At 43.0% G+C, this 23,029-nt stretch overlaps 3 protein-coding genes across 3 annotated transcripts; 2 read left to right on the top strand and 1 right to left on the bottom strand.

Annotated features, from left to right (window-relative positions):
* Nucleotides 1–398: 398 nt before the first annotated feature.
* LOC109423536 (dimethyladenosine transferase 2, mitochondrial) lies at nt 399–2,332 on the top strand. The gene is made up of 3 exons (XM_019698520.3): nt 399–1,234; nt 1,303–1,625; nt 1,682–2,332. Exons 1-3 carry the CDS (start codon nt 488–490, stop codon nt 2,139–2,141), a joined length of 1,530 nt encoding a protein of 509 aa, XP_019554065.3. The 5' UTR covers nt 399–487; the 3' UTR covers nt 2,142–2,332.
* A 3,131-nt stretch (nt 2,333–5,463) lies between these two features.
* Nucleotides 5,464–6,440, top strand: LOC134292100 (uncharacterized protein K02A2.6-like). The gene is made up of 3 exons (XM_062860858.1): nt 5,464–5,559; nt 5,759–5,980; nt 6,063–6,440. The coding sequence occupies exons 1-3, from the start codon at nt 5,464–5,466 to the stop codon at nt 6,438–6,440; spliced, it is 696 nt and encodes a 231-aa protein (XP_062716842.1).
* Nucleotides 6,441–11,076: 4,636 nt separating this feature from the next.
* LOC109402443 (uncharacterized) lies at nt 11,077–21,621 on the bottom strand. The gene is made up of 3 exons (XM_019675130.3): nt 21,398–21,621; nt 20,975–21,071; nt 11,077–11,807 (listed from the first exon to the last, which is right to left on the bottom strand). The coding sequence occupies exons 1-3, from the start codon at nt 21,539–21,541 to the stop codon at nt 11,293–11,295; spliced, it is 756 nt and encodes a 251-aa protein (XP_019530675.1). The 5' UTR covers nt 21,542–21,621; the 3' UTR covers nt 11,077–11,292.
* Nucleotides 21,622–23,029: the final 1,408 nt, after the last annotated feature.

Below are 23,029 nucleotides of genomic sequence, written 5' to 3'. Positions count from 1 at the left end.
CAGAATCCTGAAAGGATTCTCCTCAGAATCCTGAAAGGATTCTCCTCAGAATCCTGCAAGGATTCTCTTTAGAATCCTGCAAGGATTCTCTTTAGAATCCTGCAAGGATTCTCCTCAGAATCCTGAAAGGGTTCTCTTCATTTGCTACTGAATATTTTTGAATCGACCGTTCAAAAGCTGATCGATGGGATGCGAGCCGAGTGTGACTTCTGTTGTGGGTTAAATAAGTTTTGTTCAAAAAATTGTTCAATCTGTCCAACTTGGTTCAACTCTTCCCTACGAGAAATATTTCAAAGTCACCATTAAAGTCAGCCATGGCAACTCTGCTGTCCAATCAGCTGTTTGGTGCGTCGCGACGCCTGCACACGTGCATCAACTGTCCATCCGCGGTCCGGCTTGTTGTTGTTTACATTATTCTCGATTTAAAAGTTGTATCAGCAGCAGTGCCTAGTTTTATTCTCCAAATTAAATTTTAACAGTGAAAACCATGTTCTCCAGACTTCCGTTAAGTGCAGCTCTCTTCAGTAGAAACCTACCCGCTCAAATCATCCGCAAAACGTTGGCCACGACCACCGCTGCTCCTAAGGCGACCCCAAAGGAACGGAAGAAAAAAGCTTCGAAAGACGAGCCCTCCAAGCAATCAATTCCATCCGCCCGGCTAGGCCGGGAGCTGGAAGAGTACTTTGGACCTAAACAGTACGGCAAAATTGTGGATGTGGTGCCGTCGAGTCTCCTGAAACGCACGCAAACCACCGATCGATTCTATGTGGCTTCGCCGGAACGAGCGAAAGAGATTGCCAAGTTGCTAACGGATGACCTAGAACCGGATGGGCTGCTTGTGGAGGTCAATCCCGGTATGGGGCTGCTGACGAAGGAACTGCTAGAGAAAACGGACAATCTGTTCCTGTACGAGGCGGATGAACGGTTCGAACCGGAACTGAACAAGCTGGTGGTTCCGAAGCCGAAGGTGGAGCTAAGGTTCGTTGATTTCAATGGTTACTGGCGGCATTGCTATCAGGACAGTTTGGATCAGGGCAGTCGGATAGATAAATTGCTGGCAGGTTTACCTCGGCGATCCCGTTGGAAAGATGAGGAGGTCAATTTCCGGCTGTTTTCCGTGATTGGGTCGTTGAATTTTTTCAAATCGCTGATCCACTCGGTGGCCACCCAGAAGGGATTGTACGGACTGGGTCGGTGCGAAATGATACTGGCCGTTCCGCCGCTGTTCTTTGCGGTGAGAGAAGAGCGATGGACGAACCTCTAATGGGAAGAAACTAAAATTATTTCTCTTTCTAATTCCAGCACCTGACCTGTCGGAGCGAGTTTGGCTACAAACTTTACCGAAGCACCAGTGTCCTCTTCCAGATATTCTTCGAGCATGAGTTTATCGGGAAAATTCCTCGCAAGGATTTTCTACCGTGGCCAAAGAATCCCAGCGCCAAGAGCCGCATTCTGACTCAGTACAGACGGCTCGGATTGGTCGAAAACGATGAACTCTTTCTGATGCGTGTGGTTCCCCGGAGGAATCTGTTCGACCACTGCCTGCCGGATAATCTGAAGCTGCTATCGTTCTTCGTTTCCCAGAACATGGTCAGCCGAAAGAATCGGATCATTCCGGCGTTGGAGTAAGTATCTCAATCAAGATGTCGAATCTCACTACAAAACTTCCATCTATTTCCAGACGTTGGATCCCGTTCTGTGGCGCCCGGCTGATCCTGAATCAGAACTACGTTGATCCCTCCGCCGCCCCTTCATCGCCAAAGAAGCACTCCGACTCGCCGTCGTTCCAATACACATCGAGCCCCCTGAGGGAGCGGGACTTCCCCGAACGGATGACCATTTTCACGGAGTTTGGCGAGTTGACGCCATCGCAGATTCTGACGCTCTTCAATGAGTTTATCAGTTGGCCCGAGTTCCAGCAGTCACCGTTTCTGCAGACCATGGAGCAGCACTACAACAAGCACGTGTATGGTGGTAGGCGGGATTCGGCGGCTGCGGAGGCCACGGTAGCCACCAAGTCTGGAACCTCGCCGAAGGTGGTGATAGATGGTGAAGAAGCACTGGAAGACGAAGAGGAACAGCTGCTGGTGGAAGGGAGTGACGAAACGGAACCGGAAGGAACTTCGAGGAGCCGGACGTGATATGAGGTGAGTGTGATGGGTTAATGTTTACTGTATAAATGTCGCTTGTTAGGAGAAAATGCAGAGGAAAGCCATAGTCAGATAAGGTGAAACGTCAGAGAATACAAATATTGCTGCCACAAGGCGTCTCGTTTAATTGTGAGAAAATTCCGTTGGCAAAGTAATCAAATTGATGCTAGCAGGGCACCATTGAATGTGAGTCAATTTACACTGAAAGCAAATAGTGGTTGCAGAAGCGTTTCCAGGGGTCCCAAGGTTTCAAGGGTTTCAAGGGGGTACCACGAGATTTCGGTATTTCAGAGGGTACCAGAAGGTCTGAGGGGCGTTTAAGGTGGTCTTAGGGTCGTCTCGGGGGGTTTCATTGGTTTCCATGGGGCTTCATGGCGCTTCAGAAGATCTCAGGCGCACTGCGCTGGATTCCATGGATCTCAGGGGCGTTGAAAGGGGTTTCAAAAACCTTTAAATGGGTCCAGGGGCCTATAGGACGCGCCATGGTCGTTTCAGGAGGCTTCAGAGGCGCTTCAAAGGGTCACAGGGGCGTTCCAGGGCGTTCAACAGGGTCCCTGGTGGTTTCCGGGCGTTTCAGGAGATCTCATGAAATTTCAGGGCGTCTCAGGCATTTTAGAGAGCCTCAAGAACTTTTTAGGAAGTTCCGGGGGGTCATAGGGCGTACCTAGAGTTTGCAGAGACGTTTCATGCGATACCAGGAGGTCTCAGGGATGCGTAAGGGGGTTCCAGAGGCTTTTCATGGAGGTCCACGAGGTCACAGGTCACAGGATCCCTGGCGCATTTCAGGAAATACAGTAGATGTTCGATGATTGCAACATGTTTACGTTTTACATATCGAATGAAATTCGATAACTGCAACAACTGAAACACGTCAAAACATTGTCAGTTTCTGCAGAATGCAACCCATGTGCGTTCGGAAAACATCGCATTGCTGCAAAAGTGCATGGGAAAAACATCGCTGTTGGTTTTTTAGTTTGACGGATAGTGCTGTGATAACTGCAAAATTGTTGCACTTAGCGGATTTGCAGTCAAAGCGTTTGCACCGATCGAACGTCTTTTGTTCCAGCACTCTGAAAAATTTTCACGTCCGATTTACGTGAAAAGATAGGTAGTTTTCGTCCACCATATTTTTCACGTAGCCTTCGCCGGAATTTCAGGTAGCTGGACTCATTTGAGATTGGGTAATCGACGTGATGATTCAGGTAAATTTGACCTGAATTTTATGCATCGTTTACGTGAAATGTGGGTGAGAGCTACTGGAATCTTAGGTAAATTCTACGTGAAATCATGATTAGTTCTACACGAACTTTGCGTAATTTATTCATGTTTTTGAATGAAAATAGAGCAGCTGCACCAACCTGCAACATATTTGAAGAGGCAAGAGATTTTAAATCCTTCCAAAATGCAATTAAAAAGCCGAGGAAAAAGCATTAAAAGCAAAAGCCTCCCGGTTAATAAATATATCGTTTCATTTTGTAGGGATTTAAAAACTCTTGTCTCCTCAAATACGCTGCAAGCTGGTACCAATATGTAACGAAGAAAAATCTTATTTATTTATATTTTATTTTGGAGTATTTAATAAATGTACACCTACATTAGTTTCTAATCGTCTGTGATTAGATAACACAAACCAAATCTCGGGATTCTAACGCAGAATTTTCGAAGTCCAGTCCAAACTTCAGCCGTTTCAAACACCGTTGAACTGGACTTTCGATACCGTCAGACACCTATTCCAGCTCCTGAAATGATTGAAAATAGAAAAATACACAACTGCTTATAATAAATAACTATTAAATTACCTCAATACTTGCAGCAACTTGCACAGAAACTCAGCATGCAGTTCTTTCGCCAGCCTACTTCTCGACGCCATATTGAACTGTTTTTTCACACCTGAAAATTCACGTAACTTTCGTTTCGCGGAAACTTCCAAGTCGGAAGTACACCAACACAAACGCATTGAAACGATTTACGTGAAAATAAGGTGGATTTAACCAAACAGGGCGGTGCACACGACGTGGTTTTCGAGTGACAGTTACTGACATCACGTAACTTTTGAGATTTTGAAAATAAGGATGAGCTACGTGATATTTCACGTAAATCGGACGTGAAAATTCTTTAGAGTGAGGATATCTCAGAGGCGTTTTAAGGAATTCCCAGGAAGTTTCAAGGCGTACTTGGAGGTCTCAGGGGGTCTTAGAAGCATTCCAGGGGGTCTCAGGAGCACTTCAGAGGATCTCAGGTTCGTTCTAGGAGGTTCCAGTGGGTTTTAGTAGGGTACCTGGAGGTCTCAGGAGATTTCTGGAGAATTCCAGGGGCATTCCAAAGGGATTTACCTGATACCTGGAGGTGTCAGGGACATTCCATGAAATTCCAGGAGATATCAAAGGATGTCAGGTGCTTCTCAGGGAGTCCCGGGAGCTTTCAGGGAGTCCTAGAGGCATTCCAGGGGGTTTCATAGGCTATCAGGAGATCTCAGAGGCGTTTCAAGGGGTTCTAGAGAGTTTCAGGAGTTATTGGGAGGTCTCAGGAGCGTTTATGGGGGTCTCAAGAGCATTGCTGGGAGTTTCGAGGACGTTCCAGGGGGTCTTAAGGGCATTTCAACGAATCTCAGGTGCGTTTCAGGAGGTTCAAGGGGGTTTCACCCGTGTAGTTGTCAGCTAAGAATAGGACTACTAACCCCAATTCAAGGTGTCAAGTGACCCGTGCCGAGGAATGAGTGATCGAAGGGGTGAAAAAGATGCTTGATCGTTAACGGAGCCTGTGGGGTACTTAGGCACCCCCTCACAGTATTTCGTCCCTTACCGCGTTAATGCAGAGCTCTGGCGTGGTGGACCTCCTTTTCCCGTGCAACTCGTGGGATTTCAACATGAAAACAAATCACACCAGAGACACCAGAGTTTATCATCAGACAATATCGGTGCTTGCAAATCAAGAAGCAAGGCACCGAGGACTACAAGACTGGTTTGCCTGCCTGGTGAACAAGCTCTGTATCGAGTTCGAACCTGGGAAACTCTCGGAAGACCAATTCAAATGCCTCATGTTCGTCTGTGGGCTGAAGACGGAAAGCGATGCGGAGAACAGATTTCGGAAGAGTATCAGCAGTTTCTCAACATCAAGCACGATACGGCGATGATCGAGTCAACGTCTTCGACGGCAGAAGTGCAAGCAGTGCAGAAGCAGTATTGCAAGCGGAACTTCCGTTCCGAGAAAAGAACCACAATCAAGATCCAATCATCTGAAGAGCACTACTCCGTTCCAGAAAAACCGGTGCAAGGAGTGTGATCAAATCGGTTACAAGGACTCCAGCGCGGAGATGGTTAAGTTTCCCAGCAAGCAGTACACGGGGAAGAAAGCAAACACAAGAAGTGTGCAAGTGAAGAACATCCGTGAAAGCGGAAGTCAACGGCAGGCAAATCAGTCTGGGCTAAACCTCATCGAAGCGTTGAACCTCGGGTCGATGCCAATGGACTAGTTCTGCAACCAGGTTCGCAGCTCTTCGACTTCAGTCAGCTTTCTCAAAACAGCCTTCCCGGGCGTTGTCAGCGATGCACCAGGGCTGTGCACGAAGGCGAAGGTCAAGTTTACGTTGAAAGAAGGAAAATCCCCAGTGTTCCGTCGACGCCGAACTGGATCGGCTTCAAAAGGTGAACATTATCACCACAGTAGACTTTTCGGAATGGACAGAATATACAGAGTTCGTATCTCTCGAGACTACTCCACGGGCTCTCCAGCCACATCAGTATCCGCTTCCGCTGCCAGAGGACATCTTTGCCAAGTTAGCGAACTGCAAGGTGTTCAGCCAAATCGACCTGCCGGATGCGTTCTTGCAGGTAGAAATAGACGAAAGTTGCCGCGAGATACTCACCATTAACACACAACGAGGTCTCTACCGGTACAATCGGTTCCCACCAGGAGTGTGAAGGCAGCACCCGGAGCATTCCAGCAACTCGTGGACACAATGCTCGCTGGGCTAGTTTGTCGGGTTACCTCGATGACGTTCTGGTCAGCTTCGTAGACGAAGCGACGCGTAACCTTGCAGCAGTTCTACGTCGTATCCGAGAATTCGGATTCACCATCAAGGCCGAAAAGTGCTCATTAGTTCAAATGCAGATCAAGTACTTCGGGCATCTCATCGACGAGCAAGGTCTGCGTCCGGATACAGCGAAAATCGAAAGCAATATGCAACATACCAACACCCACCAACATCACCGAAGTTCGCTCGTACCCGGGAGCGATCAACTACTACGGGAAATTCGTCCCGAGTATGCGCAAGCTTCGCTATCCGCTTGATGAGCTCCTTAAAGCAGACAGGAAGTTCGCGTGGACGGCGGAGTGCAAGAAGTCCTTCACCGTTCCACCAACAGTCCAACGGTCAGGCAGAGCGTTTTGTGGATACATTCAAGCGAGCGATCAAGAATATCCGAGAGGAAAGAGAAGCTATCCAAGAAACACATACCATTCGTCACCGAATCCGTCAGCAGTGATCTAGTCTACGCCAAGGTGTACTCAAGCAATTCCTGGAGATGGGCACCTGCGGTAGTATTGCAGCTGATCCAAAGCCATGCACGATTCTGTCCAAGGCCGGCAAACAATAGTTGCTTTTGGACGTCCTGCTTCAAGCCTGGAATCTACACCAACCAAACCAGCATCGATCAACATGTGCTTCTCCGCCACGTTCTCTGCTACCAACTTCAGCTCCATCCATTTCGGTGGCACAGATGCCAGAGACGCTTGCAGCACAATCCGAACACTCGACTCTTCTGCAAGTTGCATCAGCTCAAGCGAGCCTGGTCCGGGTGTCTCCAGCCACGACGGAGATTAAGGTTGGACTCGTATCAGCCGAATTAAGAGGGGAGATGTTGGGAACCACTGGACCAACCTAGTGGTCAACCGATCGCTTCCACCATCAACACTACTCTGTGTCGCAGCCATCGTGAACTCCAGAGTTCAGGTTGTAACAGGAGGTTTGCTTCAGGTGTCATGGGACTGTAAAGGCCCTGACAGCAGGAAGCTGTACAGGCGATGTGGCGACGAAGGCCATAAGGCACAAGACTACACGAGTCCACCCACGTGTTTCATTTGTCCGGGAAATCCGTGAACAACAAGCACCCAACGGGTGGTTCAGGGTACCCGGCCTTCAGAACAGCCGTAGCAGACAAATCACAGTGCAGGTAACGCAGCTGAATCTGAATCACTGTGACGCAGCTCAGCAACTGCTTTGTCAAGCAGTTTCTAAGCATCGGATATCGCCACCATAGCGGACCCATACCAAGTACGGTGGATATGGACGACGAGAAATACCCCTTCCAAGAGTTGGTGTCTACTACCTATGACGGCTTCGTGGTCACCAAAAAAACGGGGTCTTCTTCTGTAGCTGTTATGCGCCTCGATGCGGTCAATCGAGCAGTTCAAGCAGATGCTGGACTGTTTGACGACCGTGCTGGCAGGGCGAAGGCCGGTGGTATTTAATAGCGGGTGACTTCAAGCCTGGGCCGTGGAATGGGGAAGCCGTCTTTCGAACCAGCGAGGTGAGATCCTGGTAGATGCTCTGGCTGTGCTAGATGTCGATCTGGCTATTGTCGGTACAAAAAGTACCTATTGTCGGAACGGAGCGTTGTCGAGAATCAGCGTTACTTTTTGTAGTCCTGGCCTAACAAGAAGTTCGAACTGGAGAGTAGACGATAGCTAAAGCGGTGAGTTCACCTCCCGGTTCGCTACAGTATCGACTACAACAACAGCTGGCAGCGGGTAGAGGAAGAGGCGACTAGGCCAAGGTTAATCCCTCGTAGGTGGAGGACATCGTACTTCAACGACGAGGTATTTAGGGAGGCGTTCTGCCGTGAGCGAAACCTACTCGGATTAAGCGATGACGAGCTGGTAGCGGTGGTCTCGCGTACGTGCGTTGCCACCATGCCTAGGCAAGTCCAACCTAGAAATGGGAGACCACCGGCTTACCCGTAGACTCAAGCGATTGCGGATCTGCGCCGCGCCTGCCTACGGGCTAGGGGACGGGTGCAGCGATAACGATCTGAGAAGAGCGAAATGAACAGCGTGAACAGGTGGTGTTCGCCGCTGCTAAAGTCGCGCTGAATACTGAGATAAGGGCAAGCAAAAAGGCCTGCTTCGAGGGTCTCTGTCAGTGAGTGCCAATGCAAATCCGTGGGGGTGATGCCGACAGGATCGTGATGGCCAAGACGAGAGGTTTAATGGCTCCTACAGAGCAGTCTCCAGAGATGTTGGAGGGGATCATCGAGAGGCTTTTTCGGTGTCATAATCCTAGTCCTTGGCCTTCTTTCGTAGGACAGCCGGGGACTGAGGATGGCGATAAGGATAGGTCACCGTTGTGGAACTTGCGGGGATAGCAAAGTCCCTTAGTGTAGGTAAGGTCCCAGGTCCGGACGTAGTTTCTTACTTGGCCTTAAAAGTAGCTATAGCAGAGGCTCCCGAGATGTTCAGGTCTGCTATGCAGAAGTAGCTGAACGAGGGAGTTTTCGCAGAGGTTTGGAAGCGGCAGAGTCTGGTTCTATTGCCAAAAGCAAGGAAAGCACCCAGAGACCCGTCGGTATATAGACCAATATGCGACACAGTGGGGAAGGCAAAAGGTCTCTCGAGCTGGTTACCGAAAGGGGAGGCCGACCGACGACGTTATCTTGTCAGTTACAAAGACCGCCGAGATAGCGCTCCAGCGTAAGAGAAGGGCAATTCGCTACTGTGCAGTAGTGACTCTGGATGTAAGGAACGCGTTCAATAGTGTCAGTTGGGCGGCTACTGCCGATGCGCTCCTCCGTCTTCGCGAGTATCCTGTACAAAATTCTCGGAAGTTACTTCCACAATCGAGTACCAGTATACGACACGGAGGTTAAAATCTTCAAGGAAACCTGGCCCAGATGGTATTCCATCAACTTTCCTGAGAAGAATATTGAAACTCCGCTCGTTACAACTTTGATGAGAAGTTTGAAACAAAAAAGATAAAGCGCTTAAACTGTTTTGACCAAATTTGGAGCATTTTCCCATAGTTTTCATAGGGTGACGCTAGAACAAATCGTTTTACTGCTTTATCTTTTTTGTTTCAAATTTCTCGTCATAGAAGTCTAAGAACCACTTTTAGAACTACAAAAACGCGCATTTACGTGCGCTAAGAATGTTGCTACGTCACTCCGTTCAAAAGATATTGATGATTTTCTAGAAAAAGTAGGCACTTTTCAACTATTTTTTACGTGAGGTACAAAAATAACACCCCTCTAATTTTTTGATATGTTTTATAGCCACATTTTTTTTTTTTTTTGAATGCTGGCAAAATATATTTTTTTATATTTGCCCCAACCCGTCATATAACCTTTTCAAAAAACTATGATGAAAAACACCTGTAACTATTGAACCCAGAGAGATAATGCCCATCTCAGCGCACGAAACGACGCGTCTTCAAATGCTCTACAAGTGTTTTTTGGGCGACTTTGCTGAAAAATCGAAACTGAAAAAGTTAATGCCAGAAAACCGGTTTTTCTTGAACCACCCTAAGCTTGTTCAGAAGAATATCTCTAGGTCAATTTTAAAGCTACATAAAAACTATCTTCAGCTAACTTGCTCAAAATTGCAAGATCTTCAACTTTCCCGAAGAATGTATATACTGCCTTGAATCGCATATCAGTCCCATCTTTGCTGGATTTCCTATGCAAATGGGACAGATATGCGATTCACGGCAGTATAGTTATTAGTATGGGACAAACATCAAATTCTCGCTCCAGTCGACTTTTTTGATTCCATTTAGGTCCCATATGAACTGTGCAAAATTTCAGCGCAATCGGCGAAACTATAATTTAGCGCAAGCGGTTCAAAGTTTTCATAGGATTTACTATGGGAAAAGTTGCACTTTCAATCAAAAAATCCCAGAGGTCGTCCTTTGCCTCCTTAATTCAAATCGATCGACGTTTCTTGTAGAAAAATCATTTGTGAAACTTTCCTTCGAAGACCGCAAAACGATTGGCTGCTTGTGGAAAAAGTTATTGATTTATTATCGATTAGTGGTCCAACGAACGGCTTTTTGTTTTGTTTTATTAGCAGCACTGTAGCTGCTGCCTTGGCTGCTGCTGTTTCTGGGGGTGGTGATGCCTCCCACCGCCCCATGCAACAACGGCAGCAGCAGTGCTGCTGATAAAACAAAACAAAAAGCCGTTCGTTGGATCACTAATCGGTAATAAATCAATAACTTTTTCCACAAGCGTCCAATCGTTTTGCGGTCTTCGAAGGAAAGTTTCACAAATGATTTTTCTATAAGAAACGTTGATCGATTTGAATTAAGGAGGCAAAGGGCGACCTCTGGGATTTTTTGATTGAAAGTGTAACTTTTCCCATAGTAAATCCTATGAAAACTTTGAACCGCTTGCGCTAAATTATAGTTTCACCGATTGCGCTGAAATTTTGTACAGTTCATATGGGACCTAAATGGGATCTAAAAAGTCGACTGGAGCGAGGATTTATTTTTTCCATACAAGCGTGTCCCACACTAATAGTTATTGTTGCAAATATAAAAGTTTGGTTTCCAATTTCTTTGAAAATATGGACCAACTCAATTTTTATGCACATTGGAAAGAGGACCTTATTATTAAGGACAACTTTGTAGAAGACCATGTTTTTCTCGTAAATGTGGTTCATGGACCACTGTGCATTGCGCTGCAGGTCTACGGTGAATCGATCGAAGAAGTGGAATTGACTGCTGCCCACTCGATCGCAGTTGTGGAGGAGTGGATGAGCTCCAGGAAACTGTAACTGGCTCACCATACAACTGAGGTGGTGGTTGTGAACACTTTCACCATATGGCTACAATCGTCAATCCCATCACTCAAGGAGAAGGACTAATTTTCAAAGTTCTAAGTGCTATTCACGGAGGTAAAAGGAGATGTCATTTAAAATTAAATCCTACTGTCAATTTGTCTGGCAAGAATCGCTCATTCTATATTTCTCTATCAAACGTTTTATCATCGTTTCCCGCGCGCAATTAAATCTATAGTGATTTCCCGCATGCTTATTTTTCAATGTAACCATCATGGCAAAAAGTTTCAAGATCTAATTGTTCATCCTTGTCCTATTATACCATTTATTTAATCACTCTTCGAAACCCTAATCCAATAAAGCTTATAGGCCGTCAAATAACCGATCCCTCCGCGTCCGGTTGAACATCCTCCGCCGGGTTGGCCGTACTCGCCTCAACTGGCACAGGTTCCATCGTACTGGGTTGCACTCCATCCGCGCAGGTTCCATTAAATTCAGCCGCCGAACCGGGAGCACACTTGGTCGCCGTCAGAAATTCCACCCGTCCATCTTGCATAACCTTAACATTGGGATGCTCCTGATTGTACCGATTGCCCACTTTCCAGTTAAGTTTCACCGGTCCTTCCGCGGCGCAATCCAGCTGCAGCGTCGTTTCGTTCACCACCACCAGAAACTTGACGTGGTCGATCTGCGGACAGACTCCCTTATTGTTGCTGTGCAGCTTAACGCACGTACCGTTGTTGAACGGGACCAGCCCATTCTCGCAGATATTCTTCGTGCACTGGGGCAGCTTGGCACCCGGTTTGATTTCCACGTACTCATCTTCGGCGCAGTACGCTCGGGTATAGAGGGGATGGCATCCGCCCGAGCCCGGGTGGTAGACGTGAGCTGGAAGGAAACGTTTCATCATAGAAGGGTCTTCTAAACAGCATAACTTTCCGCATGCACTTAAGGGCGGACGGGACGGTCGAGGAAATATCCGCCATTGCTCTGTTTCTACTAAGATGGTAATCTCAGATTCTACTTCATATAATGGAACAAAAATCTATCATTGTGTATGCTCACTTGCAGTGCATATGCTGATTGTTTTTCAGCCTCATCTGTGCGATAGAAATCGAGATTACCATCTTCAAAATCGCGAGGCAAATTGTTAGAAAGAGAGGGAAGATAGGAAAAATAACACAGCGTCCCGATTCACCTTAAAGAAAGATATCTTCCTTGCCGTAAATGGTACTGTGAGTCTGTGTCATTTGGCTTAGTGGACGTTTGGCATTGGGTGCCGATATTCACGTTGTACTCGAACGGAAAAAAATAGCAGTAGAATACCAAACTCAGATATTAAAATTTCAAAGCCTACAACCTGATATTCTAGTGATTCAGGTCTGATTCATTTCAGACTTGACCCTCTTGTTTAATTAAGATCACGGGATAGAGCTAGTTGAAAATGCTCATATTTGCATGCTTATGAAGGTCACCTAGCGGCAGAATTACGAGCCAAACTGCTTGCCTTTACGATGCCAAAGACTTGAACTTTCTATCACATCGGGATCGTGAGATAGAGCTGACCAAAAATGCTATTTTTACATGCTCACACCTTGCGGCATAATTTCTAACCAAACTACTTGTATTTATGATGTCTACGACCTTCTGATAGACTTTGATGAAGACTGTATCTTTGCAGATTATCAGGATTTCGAGATAGGGTAAGTGTACCAATTATGGCTATAGTACCAATTATTTGCCATAGTTGATTTTCACCCTTTAACGATGTAAATAAACAAGAAAAATTTTGTGAACAATAGATCACGTTCACTAAAGATAGTCGCACTCATTTAAACTCCACATTTTGCTTAAATCATGGTAGAAATAAATCATTTTCCTTAAAATTTCGGCTTCCTTGCACCCTTTTTCGCCATAGTGCACCAGTTATGGCTAACCCCATAAGGAATGCATGCAAATAGTGCGAAAAGGAACCGAAGTTAAAAAATGTAGCCATATCTGGTACAGGGTTCCTATCATTGGCACACGCTTTAATAAATACTAAAAGTAGTTTTGGCTCTGTTTCCATATTTTTGCTGTAAAGTATGGAAACTAAGCTGTCTTTTAACTTATTGATGACATTCGTTGATCTTCTCGTTATTTTTGTATAAATAGCTTTCCTTAGATAGTGCCATAATTGGTACACGCACCCTATAGCAGATATAGGAATTATTTTCGGGTCTCCAGTTAGCCTAGTGGTTAAGGCTATGGATCGCCAATCCGGAGACGGCGGGTTCGATTCCCGTTCCGGTCGGGAAGATTTTCTCGACTCCCTGGGCATAGTGTATCATTGTACTTGCCTCACAATATACAAATCCATGCAATGGCAGGCAAAGAAAGCTCTTCAATTAATAACTGTGGAATTGCTCAAAGAACACTAAGTTGAAGCGAGGCAGGCCAAGTGGGGACGTAGAGCCATAAAGAAGAAGAAGAAGGAATTATTATCAGGGAGGGATGCCCCCAAGAGATCCATCCTGCAGGGGTTTGTCCAGAAGTTCCGTTAGGCATTTCTATAAAATGTCAGAGGTTAGTCCATGAGTTGCTTTAGAGATTCCTTCTGAAGTTCCTTCAGAAATTCCTACACGAGTTCCTTCAGAGATTCTTCCAGAATTTTCTTCAGAAATATCTCTATAATTCAAATCAGAAATTTCTCCTGGCGTTCCTTCGGGGATCTCTCAAAGAGATCTTTTAGATATCGCTTCAGGAGTTCTTTCGGAGATCTCCCTAGGAATTGTTTCAGAGATTCTTCCAGGAGAATTCCTAGAGTTCCATCAAAGGTTCCTATAGGAGTTCCTTCGTGGTTCCCTTTTGGATTCCCTCCTGGAATTCCTTCAGGGATTACCACAGAAGTTCCCTCAATAATTTCTACAGGAGTCTCTTTAACCCTTCCATACAGATACAGAAGTTCTTTCAGGGATCTCTCTGGGCGCTCCCTATTAGTCCTAGGAGGATTCGGGGATGCCTCCGATAGTTTCATCAATCAGGGATTTCTTCAGAAGTTCCCTCAGATATTCCAACAGGACTTCCCTCAGAACCTACTCTAGAGATTCCTTCAGGAGGATTCAGGGATGCTTTCAGGAGATCCATCAGAAATGTAGGGTATTGGTTCTCTTATTAAGTATGAGGCTCCCATTTTCATCATGTTTTGTTTCTTATTTTTGTATTTTTTGTTAGAAGTGAGAACCCATGAAAACAAAAAGAACGGAATCAATCGGTGCCGTAATCGCTTGTTTTCGAATAGGATGAATATGTGAGCGTGAGATTACTGATGGCACACATACCCTATCTAGAAAATATTTCAGGAATTCCTAAAGGAGTTCCAAGGAATTCTCCAGGAGTTTCTTCAGAGATTCCTACAAAAGTTCCATCGATCAGGGAATAGTCCAGGAGTTCCTTTTAAGATTCCTCCAGGAGTTTCTTCAAGGATTTCTTAAAGACTATAATCTCTCATGGAGTTTCTACAAGAATTCCTTCAGGATATCTTTCATACAATCCTCCCAGCTTCCCTTCTGAAATTCCTCCAGGCATTCTTTCAGAGATTTTTCCCGGAAATCATTCGGAGAATTCTCCAATAAACCCTTCAAGGATTGCACCTGAATATTCTTGCACATCATCCAGTGATTCATCCTGTAAATATTTCTGAGATTACTCTTGGAATACCTTCTAGTATTCCTGTTGCAAATCCTCCAGAGATTCATCTTCAAAATATTTCGAAGATTCCTCTTTTTTCTCTGGGAATCCCTAAAGAAATGCTTTCGATTATTCCTACTGGAATTATTCTAGGGATTCTTCCTGGAATTTCTACGCGAATTCTTTCAGGAATTCCTTCTGTGATTAATCCTTCAAGGATTCCTCCTGCAAATCCTTTGGAGATTTCTTCTTAATCTCCTTCGAACTCCCTCAGAGATTCCTCCTGGATATCCTTCGATGATTCGTCTTGCCATTCTTTCGGAGATTTCTCCCGGAATTACCTTGGGGTTCCTTCCTGGAAATGCTTCGAATATTGCTCTTTGAAGGAGTCATGATATCATGAAGTTAACGACGGATATCATAAATATAGCTTTCCATTACAAAAGTCATGGTTGCCAAAGGCGTTACGATTACGGTAACCCTATTCTTGTTTTCATTTATCAAACGCATTGGGTCATGGAACAATGGCGCTGAGTTATAAAACCATAAAACAGCGTCATGAAATCATACATTTAAACAAAAAACAGGTTCGATAGCTCTCTACTCGTTACTTTTGTGAAGCCATTTATTGTTTTATTTTCCATGTCGATTCTGATAGGCTGTGTTCCGTAATAAGGCAACAATTCTGAAGTTGTTTGTTTGTTTATTTCCGGAGATTTTAACCTTTTATGGGTCCTTCATCCCATAAATTCTGCAGTGTTAATCTGTCTATAGTTTAAACCCAGAGAAACAGACGTAACACTTCGAACATTTTTCGATTCAATTCACAGCCCCGGGACCATGTTCGCCCAATGCTAAAAGGACTGAGTTTGGCCAACCATCAATTAGGTGGCGGTAGTGGGAAAACGTCAAACTCGAACAAAAGCAATGCGAGCGCCACGGATGGCCGGTTGACCAACTATCAAATTTTCAAATAAACCGTTAAATCGGTGTACGATCGGAATTATCAGAGTGTTACGTATGTTTGTCTGTGGTTTAAAGTTTCCAGAACCGTATAGTGAAGTGGAAAACGTTTCATAAGTTCTGAAAAACCCCAAGGATTTATTCAGGAACCCGTGCAAGACTTTCTTCAGGTAATAATCCACGGATTCTTTTAAAAATTCTCTCAGCGATTCTTTAAGAAAATCAAAAAATCCTCCAGAAAATTCTCCAAGGACTTTTTCAGGAAATCTTCCGAAGACTCCTTCAGAATTTCTTCCATAGTTTTTTTTTTTTTTTGTCTTTATTAAAGAGATTTTCAGCCCTGGGCTGGTTCATCTCTGACTCTTCCATAGTTTTATTCAGGTATTCTTCCAGGGATTCTTTTTAAAATTTTCCTCAATATTTCATTTAAATATCCTCATGAGATTCCTCCACAAATTTGACCAAGGAAATCTTCTATGGATTTCTTCCAAACTAAATCTATGGATTTCTTCAGAAATTACTTCCAAAAATTTGGTCCTAAAATCTACGAAAATTTATGGCAGAAGCACTTGCTATTTCTCTCGGACTTCTTTGTGACATTCCATCATGCATTAAAAAAAACTTCACGGTTTCTGTTAGATTGATTTCCGAAACTTCACCAGGAACAACTTTAGAAAGATTCGTTTCAAATATTCTTAGGAAACTGCTTCATAGATTCCTTCAGAATTTTCTACAGGGATTTCTTTAGAAGTTCTTTCAAAAATTTTACTATATTTTTTTCCACAGGGTTCTTCAGATTTTTTTCAGAAATTCATTTAGGAATTTCTTTAGGAAGTCCACTTGATATTTGTGCAGGAATATCTCAAAGGATTCCATTGGAAATACCCTCACGAATGTGTTCAGAAATTTCTTTAGGGATCATACAGAAATTCATGCAGTAATTTCGCCAGAAATTCTTCAGAGATTGAACCGAAATTTCTTCATAGATTCATTTAGAGATTTCATCATATATTTCTCCATGTATTTTCCCAGAAATATAGCTTGCTAGGATAATTCCAAAAATTTCTCCAAAGAACTTTATTAAGAAATATTTCCTAGGATATCCTAGAAGAATTTTCTTTAGAAATATCTCAAAACTATTATCTATTATTATTTTTCAAGATTTCTAAAGAAAATTCTTTGGATTGGAGGATTATCTCAAAAAATTCCCTTAAAAACTCCTGGAGATATCTTTGGATATTTCTAGAAGAAATTCGTGAACATTTTCTGGAGAAATTTCTGGACAAAAGTTCCTGATGCAATTTCTGCAGTAATATCTGGAGCAAATCTTGGCTGAATGCATAAGATAATACCTAGTAGACTACCCGAAGAAACTCCTTAAGATACCTCCTTAATTCTTACAAACCTGAATTAATCCACCTATGGTGAACAGAACCCTTCTTACACTTACTAAAATTATTGTTGTATTATTCGTATGTATGATTGTGATTTTTGGTCATTCTAGAAAATATTGTAGATTTGACATTTTATCAAAAATCTCTCAATAGCGTAAATTTTAATCAACCTACGTACTCCTTGAAGGATATCTCGGAAACAAAATGTCCCAACGGAATGAAATTCAATAGCATACTACTAGGATGCTGCACCGTTTATTTGCTGATTGGAGAACTCAAATCGATTGACACACGGCTGGTCAATTTATAATGAAGCATTTTTCAAAGTCCTCTTACAAAGTTAAGTTGTATTACTCCTCGTAAGATATCTCGGTTACAAAATGTCCAATCGGAATGAAATTCAAAAGCGTTCTTCTAGGATGCAGTAGCTTTCGTTTGGGGTCTTAAGAACTCAAATCGGTTGATAGACGGCTGAGAAATTTATGGTGATACACTTTGTCAAAAACCTCTAAAATAATTAAGTTGTACTACTCCCTAGCACTCTTTGAAAGATATCTCGGTAACCGAACGTCCAATCAAAATAAAATTCAATAGCGTTCTACTAGGATGTAGTAGCTTCCATTTGCTTCCAAGAGAACTCAAATCGGTCAACAGACGGCTGAGAACCGTGAGTGACATTTTTTTGTAACATACATACACACACACACACATACACACACACGCACATACAGACATTTGCTCAATTCGTCGAGCTGAGTTGATTGGTATATGTGACTCGGCCCTGCGGGCCTCGGATCGAAAGTCGGTTTTCCAAGCGGTATTTATACCCTTCTTATGGGTGTAAGAAGGGTAAAAAATGATGATAGACTCGTGGAGAAAGTGTGCAAGTAATTCTAAGAAAAACTTGCTTTAGAAATTTCTGGAGAGATTCCTGGAGAAATCCAAAGAAATCTTCTCTGAAATCCTTGTGTAAATCGCAGACAGTGTACTGGTGGAATTCTTAAAGGAATCTATCAATAATTTGTAAGGGATCCTCGGAGGATTTTCTAAAAGAATTCTTGAAAGAACTCCTGAAGATACTTCTGAATGAATTTTCAGAAAAATCTCTTATACAATTTCTGAAGGCATCGTTGTGTACAAATATCCCTCCAGAAATTGTATAAGAGATTTTTCCTGGAGGAATTTCTGGAGGAGATCTTACAGAAACAAAAAAAAAGCTGAAGGAATTCTTTATAGAATAGCTGAAGAAACTAAAATGATAAGTAATAAATTCTGAAGAAATTTTTGCAAGAATTGTTGAGAGGATCTTCGGGAAAACAAATCTGAAAGAATCCTTTGAAGAAAGTTCTGCGTGTAAACAAAAAGCATACTTTGGAGGAATACCTGGAAGACCTATTAGAGAAACTCCTGTTGGAACTTCCAGAAGAATCTTTTGAGAATTTTCCAAAGAAGTTCCAAATCCCTAAATAAATGGAGTAATACTTGAAGGAACCACTAGAGCAATTCAAGCAATCTCGAAAAGTTTTTGGAAAAAATCTGAACTTCTGAAGGAAAACCCTAGAGGAACTTATGAAAGAATCTCCGAATCTTTGGTTTCCTGGAATTGCGCCTTTTAAAGCAGAAGAAACGTTTGGAGGAATTCCTGGAGGATCCCCTGGAGAAATTCTCAGAAGATTTTTTTGAGAAATGTGTACAAGAATTCAGAAATGTTTGAAGAAATACATGAAGGAGTACAAGCATAATTTTATGCTGCAATCCTTGAAAGAATTTCCCGAAGAAAGAGGAAACCCGTGGACCAGTTTCAAAATGAATCTTTTGAGAAATTTCTTGACAAACTCCTGAAGAAATCTCTAGGAAAATTTCTGAAAGAATCTTCGAGGGAAACCCAGCACTAATAACCCTGCTTCGATAATTACAGGATTTTTTTGTGAAATATAATAATACATGGAGGGGGTTTCCCGGAACAATTTTAATTAGTGAAGTCGTTTCCTTCTGGGAATACCAGTATATGGAGCGCTGATGTTTGGAAACCTTGAGTAATCAGAATATTACCATGGCAGTACTGTTTGAGTTTTTCATTGTTTTGTGCCCTTAAAAGTGCATAAAACTCTGCTATTGGGACTTCATCCAGGGATTATTTAAGAAATTCCTTCTAGTGTATGAAATATTTAACTGGTTCTCTTACAAATTCAAGGATCACACCACAAATTCCTCTAGAAATTCCTCTACGGGCTCCTTAAAATAATCTATCAAACATTCATTCTTCATTTGTTGTAGAACGAAACAAGATCAATTTAAGCGATGTGTATTGTTATTGAATACAAGATTTGGTCTCAATCTGTCATGCAATCGTGAACACTTCGTTGTAAATAATAAACAGATCAAGAAGTAAGGCAAGGAGTGAAATTATTAGTCAATGCTCGATGTTTTCTGCGATGAGTTTGACGAGTCAAGAATCGCGCGTGAAGTTTTGAGTGTTGAGAATTTGAGTTTTGTACCACCACTTTAATGACAAGTAAGTTTAATAAGTAAAGCTTTCAATGATTTTATAAATGTTCGTCATGATTCACGACTACACGCGTCGTTATATTATGATTCAATTTTCCACTTTCCATCGTTGGAACTAAAATCATAAATGGCAAACATCAATTCCATGACTAAGGGTTAACCCTTTATAAGGCAGTGGCAACTATATTGCCACCTCATAACAAAAATTTTTCTGCTCACTTAGAAAATGTTCCCAACTTCTGTTTTAACTATTGGACACAGTTGACCTTTGTCATCACTCATTATTTTTTTTGACCCATAACAAACATGAATTGTTTACTTTAGAACAAAAAGTCTTTGACGAAACTGCCTTTTTTGAGCCAGTGAACGTTTATAAGCTCGAACTTTGGTTGTGGCAAACAAATCACAAATCTATTGATGACGAATGGAAGGTCTATGTTCCTTCTACTCGTGAACAAAATTTCAGCTGGTTTGCTTAAATATTTAAAAAAAATCAGCTTTTTGAAAAATTGTACTAAAAATAAGGTCATGTACACCCGATTCTTTTTTTTTTTTTGCACGGGTCTGGTTTTTGCTATAACTCAGTCAACTTTTAACCGATTCTCACGAAATTGTGTACACTGATAGCACTAATCGTGGCTACATGTGTACAAAATTTCATGAGAATCGGTTGAAAATTGACTGAGTTATAGCAAAAACCAGACCCGTGCAAAAAAAGAATCGGGTGTACTAAAATCACAATATCTTTCAAAATAGTTATCCAAACACGTAACTCATGAATGTATGTAAGAGCAATTACCTGTCAAAAAACTAGTATGATTGATTAACGCATTCCGAAGCTACAAAATTTTAAACTTTCTTGCCAAAAAACTGAAATTTAGACCAATTTTTTTCATACAAAATCGATCGGTGATTTTCTTGAAAATAAAATCTTTTTTGTTCATCACACCACATGTGCTTTATATTCCAATGTAGTTCGTGTTGATTCCGTGCCTGGTTTTCTCGGCCCTGTAAAGGGTGCGGGATTCATAAATTGTCATGTTCTAGAGTACATGCGGCATGATTTCATGCAAAACGTGTCATGATATCATGACGATTATTTATGATGTATTTAAAATAAAACTACACATGATTCGCGAAGTTATGACGCATTGTGCTAGTTTCGGGTTCCGGATTTTTTTCCCTGTAATTTGTATCTCGTGTAGCAGATACGAAGAAACTGAATGTCCAAGAAAGTCATGGAAATTTCTGTTACGAAAGATTTCTGAACCGATCACGAATTAAACCCGTCCGTCACCCTCACCATGGTCTTGCTAAAAATTCGCGTGTTTCCTGCTTCGGTTAAATTGGCCCTTATTTTAAAATGCTGCTCCCGATCAATCTGATTAATGAAACTGAAACTCTTCAATAGTCGTTATTTGCTCATTGTCTGCAGTTTAAAGTGCTGACGAAAAGTCCTCCGAGTATTTCCTTTCTTTAAGTGCTCGTTAGTTTGAAACCGATAATCCTAAACTTTCTTACCTGGACGACAGTCGCACACCCAATCGCTTTCCTGATCGCCGGGGTAGAGGATCTCATTCATGCCACATTTACCCGGAATATAAACCGCCGTACGATTCTGCAAAAATATCGAATATTAATTTTATGTTTGCCATAAACTTTCATTTTTTTTTTCTTTTGCACGTTTGTCGACCCCCGCTCGATCTACCCCGGTTGCGATCGTACAAAGCAGTTAAAATCCGGCACTCGCTATTACTAGTTTTCGTAACACTTCAGAAATTTCTCCCGCTGCGACACTACCGACTGACGGACGACACACATTCCATTCGCGTATTGAAGTTCACACGTTATCAACGGTGACCTTGATCACCTCTCGATCGGTGATCTTCACTTCCTTCCTTTCCTTCCTTTTGTGGCGTAAAACGGTATAGCACCGTCACTCACCCGTGCGTTCTGCCGGTCGGGGTTGTTCTCCGGTTCTTCATTGTATCCAAAATATACGTCTGCGTTGATGGGGCTGGTCAAACTTAAGATCAACAACAGGGACAGGGTGGCGATCGCTCCAAAGCGTAGCGTAGTTATGATCATCTTGCTGGGTCGACCTATCTCTTCGTACTAACGGATTTTTTGTGGTTTCGTCTCTGACTGACTGCGCTGGACAATACTGGACACGACGGTGTGATCTGATCTCCTCTCACTCTCTGTCTCCGCTCTGCTCATCTTCGTTGATGATATTCGCGAAAGCTCCGAGAGAGAGAGCGGTGGCATCGAGATGTCTACGCCAAGAGGGAGAATCTGCGCTGAAGATCGTCATGATGCTGTGGTGCCAACCGCCATCAGGTCATTATCGGTGGTTTTCCACGGAACCGGTTCGGTGACGTCATTGGCACTCTGAAGAGACCCAGGCTCAGCTTTTAGTGCAATTATAATCACAAACAAATTTTTGGGGGATCGTGATCCACGATCTATACGGTTAAGATCAAGAACGGTGCAATGACGATGCAAGAATTGTTTTCGTTCTCTGATCTTCACTTGACTGGACCATGCAGTCAGGGGCTGTTGATCCGATGTATAAAGCGAGTGATCATGAATGAATAACACTCATAAATAAAACTCCGCGATCGAGTTAGTGCATTTTTTAGGTCGCTTACCCCGCTGCGTAATGTTTTGTTCTCGGGGATTTTTAGCAATCTGTTCGGACGACTAGTCTTTCCACAGAAAGGCGTAGAAAATGTGACTAACTTTTGAATTGATAGTGCGGAAATACACGTATTACAGTTTTGATGAATAATATTTACAACGAGATGGTAAAACATAAACAAGCAAATCCAAGCATTTCTCGTGGAAATCGCAGGTGTAGAAGCAAATGCTAGTAAACGGAAACCCAGTACCATCAATTAGTTCTCTCAACTACACAGAGATAAGACACATATTTTCCGTTGGAGAATCAGAGAGGTCCTATGAAGGAATTTCTTTACAATAGTGTACCTCTTGGAAACATACCTACATTGTCAAGTCCATAAAAGTCCATAGTGAGATCAGCAATAGCCTGGTGTTTTTTTGTTAGCAGGTGGGAAGAGATAACCTCAGGTTTTCCCAAACAAACCATACTCGCATCTCTACATAGTATATTTCACGGAGAACGTTGCCGCAAGTTACATGTTCCGTAACAATTTCAAGTAGTTCCCGTCTAGCTACAATAAAACCACTAATTCGTAGGGATCGGCTGTGGTTGAGGAATGCAGGACGATAGGATCGAAAGTGAGTCATTTATGCGTCTGTTCGGTGTTGAAGTCTGCCCGCCAAGAGGATTTCCAGCGCTCGACTAGTAAGGAAGCAACGGAGGAATGCGAATATAATTTGGTGAGCTCGTTTCATGCTGTTGCATGTACGCGTGTATCAACACGTGGAAGCTAACAGAACAAAACAAAGACGACCCAAATCGGACGTTCCGTTTGCAAGTAATGCGCAAGTTATCCTCGCTCTTCATTATTAGCTTTTCATTCCTCACTGCTTACTACTCACTTCACACTCATCATTGCTTACTTCTCACTCTTCATTGAACCACACTTCTCA

Source organism: Aedes albopictus, chromosome 1 (assembly GCF_035046485.1).
Source record: "Aedes albopictus strain Foshan chromosome 1, AalbF5, whole genome shotgun sequence".
Classification (NCBI taxonomy): Eukaryota; Metazoa; Arthropoda; class Insecta; order Diptera; family Culicidae; genus Aedes; species Aedes albopictus.
The sequence above is the reverse complement of the archived record's forward strand: the minus strand, read 5'-3'. Positions and strand labels throughout refer to the sequence as shown.